Source organism: Mesitornis unicolor, unplaced genomic scaffold, assembly GCF_000695765.1.
Source record: "Mesitornis unicolor isolate BGI_N332 unplaced genomic scaffold, ASM69576v1 scaffold4275, whole genome shotgun sequence".
Classification (NCBI taxonomy): Eukaryota; Metazoa; Chordata; class Aves; order Mesitornithiformes; family Mesitornithidae; genus Mesitornis; species Mesitornis unicolor.
The window spans coordinates 3,130-16,804 of NW_010184659.1; the positions used below are offsets into that span (position 1 = coordinate 3,130).

At 41.7% G+C, this 13,675-nt stretch overlaps 1 protein-coding gene across 1 annotated transcript in view; it reads left to right on the top strand.

Moving 5' to 3' along the window:
- The first annotated feature begins 11,943 nt into the window (after nucleotides 1-11,943).
- Nucleotides 11,944-13,675, top strand: part of ELMOD1 (ELMO/CED-12 domain containing 1) — a 29,595-nt gene continuing 27,863 nt past the window's right edge. Inside the window, exon 1 of the mRNA XM_010184523.1 lies at nucleotides 11,944-12,036. Coding sequence (XP_010182825.1) covers nucleotides 12,020-12,036 — 17 coding nt within the window. The 5' untranslated portion in view covers nucleotides 11,944-12,019. The remainder of the gene's footprint in view (nucleotides 12,037-13,675) is intronic.

The following is a 13,675-nucleotide window of genomic DNA, read 5'->3' on the forward strand; positions in this document are numbered from 1 at the left end:
TAGGAAACAGCATGTACCTGTGAGCTCTCCCATCTAACGGTATTGTACCTTGGATTACTTCACAAGCATTTTTAGTCTTGATGCACATCTCTACACTAACATTTCAGCTGAGGGAGAGTGTGCGCTTTTGATGAAAATGTCCCACTTGTCCCTGCCTTTTTGTTCTTCAGCTCACTTTGGGGAGCACCTGAAAATAAACAGGAGGAATAGTTTTGGGAGCACACCAATTGCAACCTGGCATTCAGTCCCAGGGACCAGGCTGGAGCTACTCCGGAGTTCATATCAGATGTTTTGTTTAAAAACAAACACCCTTCCCCCCATTTATGTAGTTACACAAATGCTTGGCTCCAGTTTTTTCCTCTGCAGAGCCACTTCTGTTGGTCTATGCTATGCACTGATGTAGCTGTAGCTCCTATGGTAGGTCTGTATTTTGCTTCTCCAGGGAAGGATGCTCAGGCAGAGAGATTAAGGGACAGGACCAAAACAACAAAAAAATGAGTTATTACAAGATCTTGGCTCCACAGCTCACTATATCATGCTGCTAATCCACTCACAGGTAACTGATGTCTTCTGAAGGTGCATAAGGAAAAAAACCTGCTTCTGTAAAGAATGCTTATTTAGGACTGTGTACAACTGGCTATCAATTTCACAAACCTAAGAGTTATTCCTTGGCGTATATACCATCTGCCACATGAGGCCATATTGTGTGCCTGTGTTTGAGTCTGCCAAAAGTGAACTGATAAGTTTCATAGGACCCCAAATTTGTGATGCTACTGGGATCAGCTGTCCCAGTTTGAGCTCAACAGAACTAATTCTCTATTTTGTGATTTTACTTTTAACTTGAGTCTCTCCTAAGTGACTGTACTTTCTGAAACTAAGGGCGTGTTTTTCCAGACATTGTCTGCTTCTCGGACTGATAGGCTTGAAGTTTATTGTTACTATTAGGTATGGTATGCAAATATAGCTCTTGCTTATACTTGCACCTGCGGAGACCAGGGTCACTCGGAAACCAAGACCAGGGCTGCTGCGACATCATGGGTGCTGTACTGGGGTGTTGTAAGGGAGGTGCCACACCTGTGGGGAGGAGTGGACGGGACAGATGACCCAAAACCGACCAGCAAGGTATTCCATCCCATATACGTCGTATTCAGTATAAAGCTGAGGGATCACAAGGGTCAAGCTCAACCTTCTGTCACGGACAATGTCCGAGCAGGACTCTGCCAGCTTGTCTGCCTTCAATTCCAATCCGTGCATTCCTGAATCTGGCTCCCACCTGCTGCTGAGACTGGTCTGGCACTTTTTTCCAGTGCCCTGCTATGCAGAGCCTCTGGTGTTGTAATCATCATTGGGGACAGGAGGATTTGATATTGGTTTTGTATATATTTCATTATTTTCCTATTTACATTATTATCTTTTTGCATTATCTTTATTGTTTCATTAAACCTGTTTTAGTTTTCTTTTCCAACCCATAAATCTCTCTCCCTTATTCTCTTTCTCCTCCCCTTCTGGGGAGGAGAGAGGGGCTAATAAATATCTGTTGGTTGTTTAGTGGCCAGCCCAGCCCTAAATCTTGACATCAACATATTGAGCAAAGGCTTCTGTGGCCAGTTCCAGTCTGCACTGACAGCAAACAGAAGTTTTGTCACTGATATTTTTTTTTGCTTTTTTTCTGTAGTCTTATTTTTATATTTAAAAACTAAAATAAATCCCTACCTTTTATTTTCCTCCTGGATGCTTCAGGTACTGAGACTTGTCTATGATGTAGCAACAACTTGTTACTGCACTGATAATGCTTGCACAATTGGGTGAGCAGGCTGGTGATAAGAATTGGGCACCTGAGTACAAAGCAGTCCTGTGGTCATGGAAACTGGAGTCCTCTTCCATAGCTCTGGTAGGCAGTTATAAGAGCAAGTCTCTTATTCCCTCTCCCACTCTGCTTTCACAAAGCCACAGCCATATCAACGTTGGCTTGGATGTGTGCCATCAAACAGGTTGTGCCTCTGAAACACTAAGATCAATGTGGGATTTGTTAAATTTGTGCTTGATAGGCCTTCACGCTGTTGGTGTTAAGGCAGCCTGAGGAGAACAGATGGATTGAAGGAGGAAAAGAGGAGTTCTTGCTGAACTGTTTGAGGAAGGGAGAGGAGTGAGGAAGGGAGATGAGAGATGATGCTCCCAGAGGAAGACACAGACAACAGGACATACCCTGGGCACAAATTAAGAAAAGGCCATGCAATCTGCCCCAACTATTTGGTGGGGGACCACAATGATATCTCCAAGGATCTGAGATAGTCATGTTCTTCTTTGAACCTTATCTGTCCTGACCACAGTTCAAATGTTTTGTGTTAGGGCTTGTTTTTATACATTATCTTTGAAGTCTGTAGGCACCTATATGCGAATGAGATGCCCAAGAACTGCAAGACTGAGGTTTCCCTTTGGAAGGGAAAAATGTTTCAGCGCTTTTTTTTTCTTTTTTTATACTATGAGCTGTTTTAGCTGGAGTGGCTTTTCTTCCTAACCTTGGTTATTTATAATGTTACAGGGATTATTTGAAACTCTGCAGGATATCTTTCTTCCAGGGGTGGAGCTGAGTGACACACCATGAGCAAGGAAGTGCTCTTTCTGTTGTGCATCTCGAAGATCCAGTTAACATCATATACAAACCAAGCAATTTAGGACTACATGTAAAGCATGAAAGATAAGATTGTGGTCACCATCCAGTCCAAAACTCAATCAAACAGCAACAACAAAACCCATGGAAAACAACCAACCCACTGAATCTAGAAAAAATCTGAGTCTGCACATTGTGCTATATCATACAGTTTACCATCTCAAAGATGAGATCCGTTCATATTGCTGAACTATTATGGGTGTGTCTGCTGCAAGTGTTCTGGAAACTTCTTTTACTTAGTTAGAAAAACTTATAAAAGAAAGTATCTGTCAAGGTCTGCGTTTGTGAGGTAAAGGGTAGGACTATAAAAAATGTCTGCTCCACTATTCTAAGTAGAAAGAGATGCTGAGGAAAGAAGACTTTGTGTTGCATTGTGTTAAGAATGTGTGTTATGGCAATGCTGCTAATCATCCTGTCCTACTTTGTGTTCTTTGTGGCTCTGTTTTGTTTTTCTTCCTCCTCAGTAATGGTGTTGCAGGAACAGTTTCCAATGGTTCCCTCTCTCCCCTCATGTTGTTTTCTCCCTTTTTGCTAATCTTCTTCTAAATCTCTGCCAGCATCCTTTTCTATCTGCGAGTCAGCACCTAAACAAAAGCAAAGGCCCAGTAGGACCGAGCAGGAGGTGGAAGCACTGTGACACCTCACGCTTTGCTTGCCACTTTTTTTCCTACTTGATTGAGGAAGGGCATCTTGCACAGAAGGAAGGTCCCTGGATCATGCCTGAAAGTGTGCTTCATCGGTCTTGCTTACCAGCTTGTGTAAATTTATTGACCTTCAAAGCATTCTTTCCATTTTTACCTTTTGCAGATCATCATGTTTTCCTTTTACTTTATCATGTCAAAGGGGTGTTTGTGCTACTGTATCCCTCCTTGCTGTGAATATCCCTGCCGCCAAACTCCATCATAGCTTGCTTTCTCCACAACTTATAGAAGCAATTCTTGATTTTGGTGCTGCTTGGAGTTACCTTAACCTACAGAAGAGTGAAGTGAGTCTAAATATAGTAACTTTTGCAGTTGTGTTCGTTGTTAATGGAAACTCAAATTTGGTAGGATACTTGTAAATGTTCAAGTTGAAGAGTCAACTGGTGGCTGCTGGCACAAAGTCCTGTCTGAACAACAGACTTGGGAAGATGGCCCTAGAGTTTTGGGTTTTTTTTAAAATCATATTACCATTAACAACTTTTCCTTAAAGAAGGCCTTAAACCTGTTTCAACCAAAGCATGGAGTTCACAATATTTATTGCAACAACTTAAGATATTTTTCTGTCTTCTATGAGCAACTAGATTTTTTCTTCCATTTATCTCCCCAGAGATTGGTAAAACCAGAGCAATCTGTCCTGCATGTGTTCTTCTGGGCAGCAACCACATAACCAGAACTTCCAGCAAGGTCATGTACTTGGAGCTGTCCTGGTTTCCTGTCCCTTGAGATGCAGCACATCTCGCTGAGCAGCAAAGAGGAGATGAAATAGTAGGCCATGAAGTCTGCAGAAAAGCTGCAGTGGGATTTTTAGTTCTCTTGGCTGCGGATTAAGTGTGTTGCTCATTTATTGTGGTCCCTCTGCAGATTGCAGGACCTCAGGCGGCTAACAGCTGGTGCATAACTCTTGCTATAGGATGCTCAGTTTCACAGATGTGGTGCTTCATGACATCATTATTCTTGAACCCTGTCTTGGGGAACAGTCCATCTGTAACGTTACTGAAGGACGTGGAGAAACTCTTATGTACCTTACTTTTGCATGTCTGTCTCAAGAGCTCCATGGAAAAGTTGTCACTTGTATGCCAAAGTAATCAGGATGCAGTGATGGGAAAAGGGGGCCCCACACGAAACAGTTTTCTGTGAGATCCGTATCTGACCTTCACCAAGTTCCTGGGTGAATCAATTACCTTATGCTTCTCTAGCCTGAAACCATTTTCTGGCATTTGTCCTGACACATTTGGTGTCCTTGTCTTTTTTTTTTTTGTCATTTAACAAAATAAATATGAAAATCCTTAGTTGTACGTGCTTTCAGGCTGCTGCTTGGTGTGAGGCTGTATTGATCTGATGGATGAATTAACTCTACCCTGGTCCAAGTAACTGTAACAGATGTTGGAAAGGTCGGAGAAAGGATAGAGCAAGCACCTCTGGTGTAATTCCACTGACACTGCAGTTCTGCATTTGACCCATTAATAGGATGGTGTTTCATCCCCATAAACTACTGTGCATAGGACTCTCAAACAAATCTAGACTTGAGTTAATTTTGGTAGTAAGTGAATACTTCATCTTTATCGCTTATCTTGTATGCTCCCCTCATCTAGGCAATGAGGTGAAAAACCAAGAAGGGAAGACAAAAGAGCATCAGTCATTCACTTTTGGAAATAGTAATTTTGGGTTTGTTCTTTCTCCATGGAGCTTCTGCAGTAATTAGTCTGGGAGCTAACCAGGCAGCCTCTTTGGATTTTATGCATCCAGTTGCGTAGGATTTATTCTAAACTTGAAGGAATGTGGCTACGAAATGCGATGTTTTATTTAGAACAGACTTCCTCACAGTACAAGCTGTTGTATGATGTGTCTGGAAACAGAGCAAGTAGGCCAGAAACACTGCACTGCAAACCGTATAAGCACACATGAGCCATCCAGATGATACTGCTGTTCTCTTGAGTGTACTCATCAGGCGTCAGGTGAAAGTTCATGAGAAGTGACTAAAAATCATGTCTTTCTATTATGCATGAAGGGGAAAGAAAGCTGCTGTTGGTTGAAGGCTGTTTGCAAACACGAGACTTCATTTTCAGCTGATGTATCATCTACTTGGGCCTCTTCTGGATAAAATACTTTACTTATTGAAGGAAGTGTAAGCTTGTTAGGGATGGAAACATTTTAGACAGAGACAATACTTGGGTATTAATTTCTGCTGAAGTTAAGCATCTGATTACATTTCTAGAAGTTTACAGTACTCTGGGGTGTAAAACGCTTCCTATCTGCTTTCTAACTTCATCTTTAGTATGAGAAATAGAACGTACATAATGAAGTCTTCACTGGTGACCTGAAGTGACTTCATCCAATTTTTTTTCCTCAACATCTTTCGACATTGTAATAGAGCAGAGCTAAATTGGAATCAGTAAAAGCAGATTATTACCACAGTTCTGCATGCAAAATATGTCTGTCTGCATTGCTGAATTTCTGGGATTTAGTTTTCTTTTAAAAGTCAGGTACAGAACCGTAGCCTTTTTCTTTTAAAGGGCAAAGATTAACAATGAACTGTGGAGATGTTTCTACAGTGCTGAGTTTTGGGTTGATGTTATCATCGTCAAACTGGGTTATCACTGAGCAAAAGTCTCTTGAGGAACTGCACTGTGTAGACTGAACTGGGTGGTGGTAGAGGTAACTTGCCCTGTAAGATTTGGTGAGTAAGTTTTCTTGAACCCAAATGCAGTCCTACGTTACTGTCTCTTACAGGTATTTTAAGACCTTCTTGATGCTTTCTTGTTTCTGTCTTATATCTGTGATACTATTTACCACTTTAAAGAGGCAGTAATGGACTGCAGTGTTAAGTTAGGACTACAGAATTAGAGACTTTCCAAGCACTGTTCTGTGGTTTGGGGGCAGGGGCTTTTTGTGCTCTCCTACCCCCTAACCCTGCTGTGGTTTTAAGCTTTTATTCAGGGCTCTTTCTTTGTGTTGCTTAATTGTGTTGTATGTGCTCGTGCTCACAGGCCCTTTTATAGAAGACTAAAATTCAGTTATTTTTTACTTCATGTCTAGCCTTTCCTTCACTTTCCTAGTGAAATACAGAAACATAGAATGTCAATGTGTGATGGAGATTAGGAGAGGAAAAGATCTTATTACCTGTGACAATGTGACTGAAGTCAAGTCTTGCTTATTAAGTTCATCAATCAAGTGTGACATTTTGTTCCAAGACTTTCTCTACAGAACATTTGAAGCTGAATACAACCTTGTCTTGGGCACACAGAAATGAAAATACACTTCTGTACTGAGATAGGAAACTGAGCTCGCACAAAATGGGCATCTGCTGTTGATCTTTGAGGTGGGTCCTGCCTCTGTTGGTGTCAGGCAGAGCCGCTTCTGACCCAACACCAAGAGCTCTTGAACTCCATGGACCTGTTCCTGAGGGCCTTTCCAGCAGTGGAGCCATTTCCCAAGATGTGTTCCGAGTTGGAGAGATCTATGCACTGTTCTTGCTATAACATTCAAAGACTTAAAAATGACTGTACTGCACTGAGATGGTCAAAGATCCATTGTTTTTACTGAGGGCTACAGGGTTGGCTTCTGTGAGGAGCTGCTAGAAGCTTCTCAAGATCCAAGTTGGACCCACTGCTGGCCAAGGCTGAGCCAGTCAGTGATGGTGGGAGTTCCTCTGTGATAACATATTTAAGACAGGAGAAAACCTGCTTGGGAACCTGCAATGGAGAGAGGAGTGGGATGCGAGAGAAACAACTCTGCAGCCACCAAGGGCAATGAACAGGGAGGGGGAGGAGGTGCTTCAAGCGCTGGAGCAGAGATTCCCCTGCAGCCCATGGACGTTTAACAGTGGAGCAGAGATCTACCAGCAGCCTGTGGAGGACCCCACACCGTATCAGGTGTCTGTGCCCAAAGAAGGCCATGACCCCATGGATAGCCCACACTGGAACAGCCTGTTCCTAAAGGACTGAGCCCCGTAGAAAGAACCCACACTGGAGCAGTTTGTCCAGAACTGCAGCCCATGGGAAGGACTCACACTGGAGAAGTTCAGGGAGCACTGCATCCCATGGGAGGGACCCCATGCTGGAGCAGGGGAAGAGCGCAAGGAGTCCTCCCCATGATGAGGAAGGAGTGGCAGAAACGTATGTGTATTGCTGGAGCTCAAAACTAGACAGTGTCTAAATGTGGTACAAAGAGTGCTGAGCACAGGAAGATAATCCCTTCCCTCAATCTGCTTACTGGCTCTGCTCGAGTTCATGCAGCCCAGGGTGCTGTTGTCTGTCTTTGCATGCTGCTGGCTTGTGGCCAGCTTGCTATCCACCAGAACTTCAAGGGACGTTTCATAACATGTATCATTCTGCCCCTTTCTTATTCTAGTTATTGCAGATTGGTCTTCAGGATAGAAAAGCATAAACATTCCCATCAGCAAAAAAAAATAATATAAAGTAGCAAAATATTTCTAGTGACATAAGGCTCAAGATTGTTGTCCTTCACAAATAAATACATGTAGGCATTTGAGATGAATGAGGGATAGGTGACAACCCAGAATGCTACTGAAAACAAAGGCTGCAACCTGAAATCAATATCGTGATGGTAATTGGTGGCATCAGCTCAGAAGAACCTATTTTGAAGTTGTAACAATTAAATCTAAATAAATGAATGTTGGGTTTTTTTCTCTGCACTCAAGATGACTGAGGCAATTACTGCCTTCTTTTTTTTTTTGTGAAGAGGAAAGTTTAGATGAACTGTAATCTAATGATCCACACAAACTAAGTCCTATATTCAGCCTGCTCATCTATTAATGGTTCTGATTATTTGTCTCTTTAGCACAGCTATCGTTTCTTCATAATTTGAATATAAACCTTCTAAAAATGTTCGCAGGTGAGTCATTAGCTTGCAAGAAAAACATTATAAAGAAAACTACCTTGGTTTTGTATTTAACTCTGAAAATTAGATGTTTTATATTAAATAATACAACTTTTTTTCCTTCTGCAACTTTCTTGAAGATAAACAAAGCAAGCCCTCAGCTTCCAATAAAGAGGTGACTTTTAAGGCTTACTCTTGGCTTCATGCAGCCTCCAGGAACTGTTAACCTTTCAGACTGATGTGTGTTTTGCTGTATTGCTTAAAAGATAATAAAGAGCCACAAGAATCCAAATAGTTAAGGAAAGCTTCATTTATATTTTGAGACAGCTCTTGCAATAGCATCACTCTTCTATGTGTTTGTAGCTGTAGTGCTTCTCACCCAAGAAAAGCTGCAGCTAGTTTTAGGATGAGGAAACCTCTGTCTGGCTTAAGGCAAACTGGATTAAACAATTGGCAGTGAACAGATACGTAGGTGTGTTGTGGGAGGGAGGAGGTTGACTGTAGAACTGGAATAGCATGAGATAAAATCCTGCAAGCTGAGAAACTTGAGTGTATGGCAGATCCAAACCACATCCTTGCTCCACCATCCTCAATCTTGAGCCTTAGAATTTAAGTCTCTTCATGACAAAGAGCAAACTTTAAATATTGGGCTAAGAGGTTTTCAGTTGCTCGTGTAAGCTACTTCTAGGGAATTAATGAAATACAGCTAACAAAATCAAACCAACCTAGAAAAGGCTGAAAAGCTGCCTACAAAAGTAGAAGATGGGAAGTATCTTACAGGTTTCTCAGTGAGAAAAATACGTATATAGCTTAAAGCTGGAACTCTTTCTTAGGCTGCAGAAAAACACAGCTGCAAGTTCACGTGAGTGCAACTATCTAAAAGTGCCTGAGTTTGCACTGTTTTGGGGTGGAGTTTGTGGGCTTTTTGGGTTGGTTTTGTTTTGGTTTTTTGTTCGGTTTGTTGTTGGTTTGTTGTTTGTTGTTTTTTTTTTCCCTAGAAAATCTTTACTGAACTCCCGTAGAGGATCACTTATGTCCTACTTGTTTGAAGACAACTGTAAATTCTTACCTTCTGATTTGGTTTCCCAGTCTAGCCTGAATGTCAGTAGCTTAATCCCATGTGTATCTGTGTGCCCACATATGTGAACTGTTGCAAGAGCATGGCATTGATTTCTATCCCTGTACTTAGCAGATGACAGCATTTACAAAGCCTTTCTGCCAGACATTAAGCTTTTTACTTTATGAACCAAGACAGCAACATAGACTCTGTACTTTTGTTTGTGCTGGAAATCTTGCCTCTAGATCTTTAAAATCTTCTTGGTGGAGTCAGGTGGAGCTTGATTGCTTTGTGCTTCTGTGGAGGAAATTGCCTTTGAGGCCAGAGACTTTCTATGGACCTGGTGATGGGCTGGGCCTGTGCCATAGAGGATTGGCTGTTGACGCCTGCAGGGTGAACTGTTCCTCTCCAAGCTTGAGGCCTTTGATGTTGACTTTTGTGGCATCAAGACTTTAGCTCTAGAGTTTCTCTCTGGTGATTCTCCATCCCTGACCCTTTTTAAGTAAAAGGGAGAGAGCAAGGAGAATTATTCTTGGCACTTTAAGCCACTTGTCATGCTTGTTGTGTCATTTAATTATGCTTTTTCTTTGCAACCGGTGGCCTTCTGTTGAGTTTAGCTTGCTGGGTGGAAGGCAGGGGTTTATAACCAGCAATTTTAACTTCTTAAAATACAGTTTTTTAAACAGTCTAGTTTTCATGAGCATTCAAAACAAATTTATGATTGGCTGTTGCTGTAACTGTTCTTGAAGGGAGAGTATTTTGAAGCTCTTACCATGTCACACTTGGATGGGCCAATTCTGGAGTTCAGGCAAGTGGAACTTCTCTTCCTTTTAAAGCAGTAGTAAAGAAGCAGCATCATTTTCAGCAAGGACCTTGATGAGAATCAAGAAGGAGCTGACCTTGGAGGCTGAGGCCAGCACATGCTTTTAGAGGGGGTTGATTTGACAGCTCCTGGCACTTCTGGCGTGTTCCTTACACTGCTGCCCTCATAGGTCAGATACTGTGGTGAAGATTCCTTTGTTCAAGTTGATGCTAAAAAGCTGAGACTCAGCTGTGAGAATCTTTCACAAACTGTATCTTTTAAAAGAGCAATTTATTAGACTGCAGAAGGGGAGCAGGTTACATCCTCTCCAGTTTTTGCCGATCTCCTGTGCTCCCTGTGCTTGCTGCCCTCGAAGACCTATCAAAAGCTGTAGCAGGAAGTGTTAGGAGCCTGCCTGCTGTGTTCATTAATGAACCAGAGTTTGATGTTAGCATCTCTCTGCCCTTGCGAGCAGGTATCACTGCAGCCAGCACCAATTACAGCTGTATTCAGGGGACAGCAACATGATTCAGCCCGTCAAAAACAATATAAATGAATGAAGCTCCCACAGTTCGGGGTTTATATATTTTTAGCAAGCTGTATGTGATGTAATCTAACAAGATAGCTGCATTTTTCTGAACTTAAGTGCTTGTTCTGTTCCTGTCAGCAGGCAACAGCATAATGTAAAACTTGCACGTTACGAAAGGGAAACAATATGAGAACAAGGTAGGGTAAGACAATTTTTATCCCTTCAATGCTGGTAGTTCCCATAGAAGAAAATAGATTCGAGAGATTTATAACTTAGTGACAAAAGATGCCAGATCTTGAAGGCTTTCGGGTACTTTTCAGCATGCTGCATGCAGGGCTAATGACAGATGGGCTCCTAAATGATGTCTTAGTGGTACAGCTTTCATTCAGGCCTCTGTGTGTGGTTTGTACTAGTACAGAGCTTCAAAGTATGGTCTTGTTCCCTTTACGTCCTTAGATTAAGCTGTCCCAATAGCACGTATGTGTAACAGTACCCTGTTTTCTGGCAGCAGGTAAAGATGTTTTACTGCCTTTTACAGGATATGAAGTGCAGCTATCTGAGAGTCTGCATCTTTTAGTCAAATATCAGTTGTATGTGAATACTCGGTTTTAGAAACCCAAAGTAAGAGGTGATGACTTTGGAAAGTCTACAGTATATGGGCAGGGTTACATTTATGATGGTTGTTCCTGAATTCTTCCTGTTCCTCTCCTCTACTGGAACTAACTGATAATCAGAATGAAAATTAACTGTAGGACACCAGATCTCAGAATGGGTGGGCAACCTGCTCAACTGTATCTATTTTAAGACCTCATATATGTCATTTAATAAAGTTGGTTACCAGAAGAGTCGATTACCTGTCATCTATAGTGAATGAAATCAGAACCCAGAAGTAGCTCTTTGCTTACATCCTACTTTTACCCAAGGTCTCCAAGTGCTGTTGTGAATTCTGGGGAACAGAGGGTTTTTAACTGCAGAGTGAGCTGAGTGTCTCTTGAAACGGCCACTTGGAAGGTGCTGTGAACCAGACAGGTGTTTGAAGAACACAGGAAGTGTTTGAAACTGTCTAGATTTTTCTGCAAGCTTTCTCAGTTAATTCTGTAGTCTTATTTTTTTTTTTTTTACTTTTCTGAAGAGAGACATGGATAGTATAGTCTGGTGAAAGTATGTGCTTGGGCTGAAGAGTGTGAACAAATTATGATTTTTCATTTTGTTTTTATTGACGTGAGATTTCTTAACATCTTTCCCATGTATTCCCATAGATGTTTGTTTCAAGAGCAATCCAGAAAACTGAAGTACCACTCCTTTTTCTGTTAGTAAATACATCTCAATTCTCTTTCTACAGAACTGATATCACCTTGAAAGAAGAGGCCATCAGTGATAAGTAGATTACGACTCCAGCAACACAAACCAAACCATCACCATGAAACACTTCCTGAGGTAACTGTTCAGTATTTTTTTCAAAAGTGTTAAATTATTCTAATTCTTTCTGTGCTGCAGTGAGTTAAGTGTTTTAGCTGTTACCACTAGTATGGAAGTTGTAAACTAGTTTATATTAGATTGCTTTCAGTTCACCTAGATTTCACTATTTAATTAAAGCTGCTTTAATTTAAAACTTCCTTTCCAGTTCTTTATAGAAGCAATGCATGTGGGAACTGTCTTGTGGGATTGGAGCAGTGGTGCATCAAATCAGTAGTGCCTGATATATCAGGGGAAAATAGGAGAAGCAGTAGCATAGAACAGTGCTTGAAAAATGTTGAGTTTTTCCTTCTCATTTTTGTCTGCTGTCTGGATTTTTGGAGTGTTACTTGTGAAAGCAGAGAAGGGGAGATACTTGGTAAAGATGTGCAAATTTTTTTTGAGTCAATGGTGCTCAGTTTGGGGAGGAATGTCTATTACTTGCTCCTATGTATGACTTGCAGTTGTTTCTCTATAAGCCAGTGGTAGTATGGGGAACTTGCAGACACCAGCTGCATGTGCAGAAAGCCTGTGTAGTCTTTGTTCTGTAGCCGGTGGAGAGAGTTGAGTACTCCTAGAAACTAATACAGAACAAGAGCCTAATTTGTATATAAACCAAAGAAATCAAATTCTGTCTGGATGGGAAAAACCTTTTCGAGAGGGCTGAAACATATGCTTCTGTATAGAGCATCTGTCACTATATTTTTCTCTCTTTTTAGACTGTTTATAGCAAAGAATGTTATACACTGTGGGTATCAGTATCATTACCTCTAGGCTGATCATCTGTAATGATTTTGCTGTCAAGCTAGCCTTGGCTTAAGCATTTCTGTGGAATGTTTGGATTGGTTTCCTCAGGTATCTTGAGCCAAGCTGCAAAAGGACTCTAAGCAGGACATCCACAGGTTAAATTATAAAGCAATTATTTATTTGCTAACATCCACAAAAGACAGCTAAGATTTAATGAGCTGTGAGGCTAAGCATTAGTGTGCTCAGCACCCTGATAGGCACCAGTCAGGAGAGAAAGGATTGGTCTCTGCAGTTCTGTGGCACTGATCCTGAATGGTCCCAAGTCTTCCACCAGGTCCATTGATACTGATCCAGGGAGCTGATGGTGAACAGCCAGCCTGCCTAATTTCTCTGCTGTGCCTTTTCCCTTTACAATTTTGTAACGTCCCATGTTGGAGCCTTCCTTCTTGGATCCTCCTAATGATTTTCATTGCAGCAGTTCTGCCTCTATAATTTTACCTTCCTTTCTTTGTTCGGACTTAATCAGCAAACTGTCCCAAGGTCACAGATTGGTGCCATATGGGATCTGGGCCATGAATCCCACATAAATGGGACTTTAGCATCCAGTGGGTTAGGTGAAACCCTCCAGCTGCAGTCACAGAGGGTGTAGCAGCTTGCCCCCGTAATGGCCCAGTATCTTTTGAGCATAATGTAATTTTACTCCCTTCTGATAGAGAAACTTTGCTGCTGACAACTTCTAAGCTGCCAGCTCTTACCTGACTACAGTAAACACCTTGCTTCTCCCTTTAAACTGCCTGTTCTGCCCTCTTTGGCTGTCCTGGCCCCTTGGTGTTTTTTCCATGTTGGAGAAAGCATGTGGTTTTGAATATTTGGG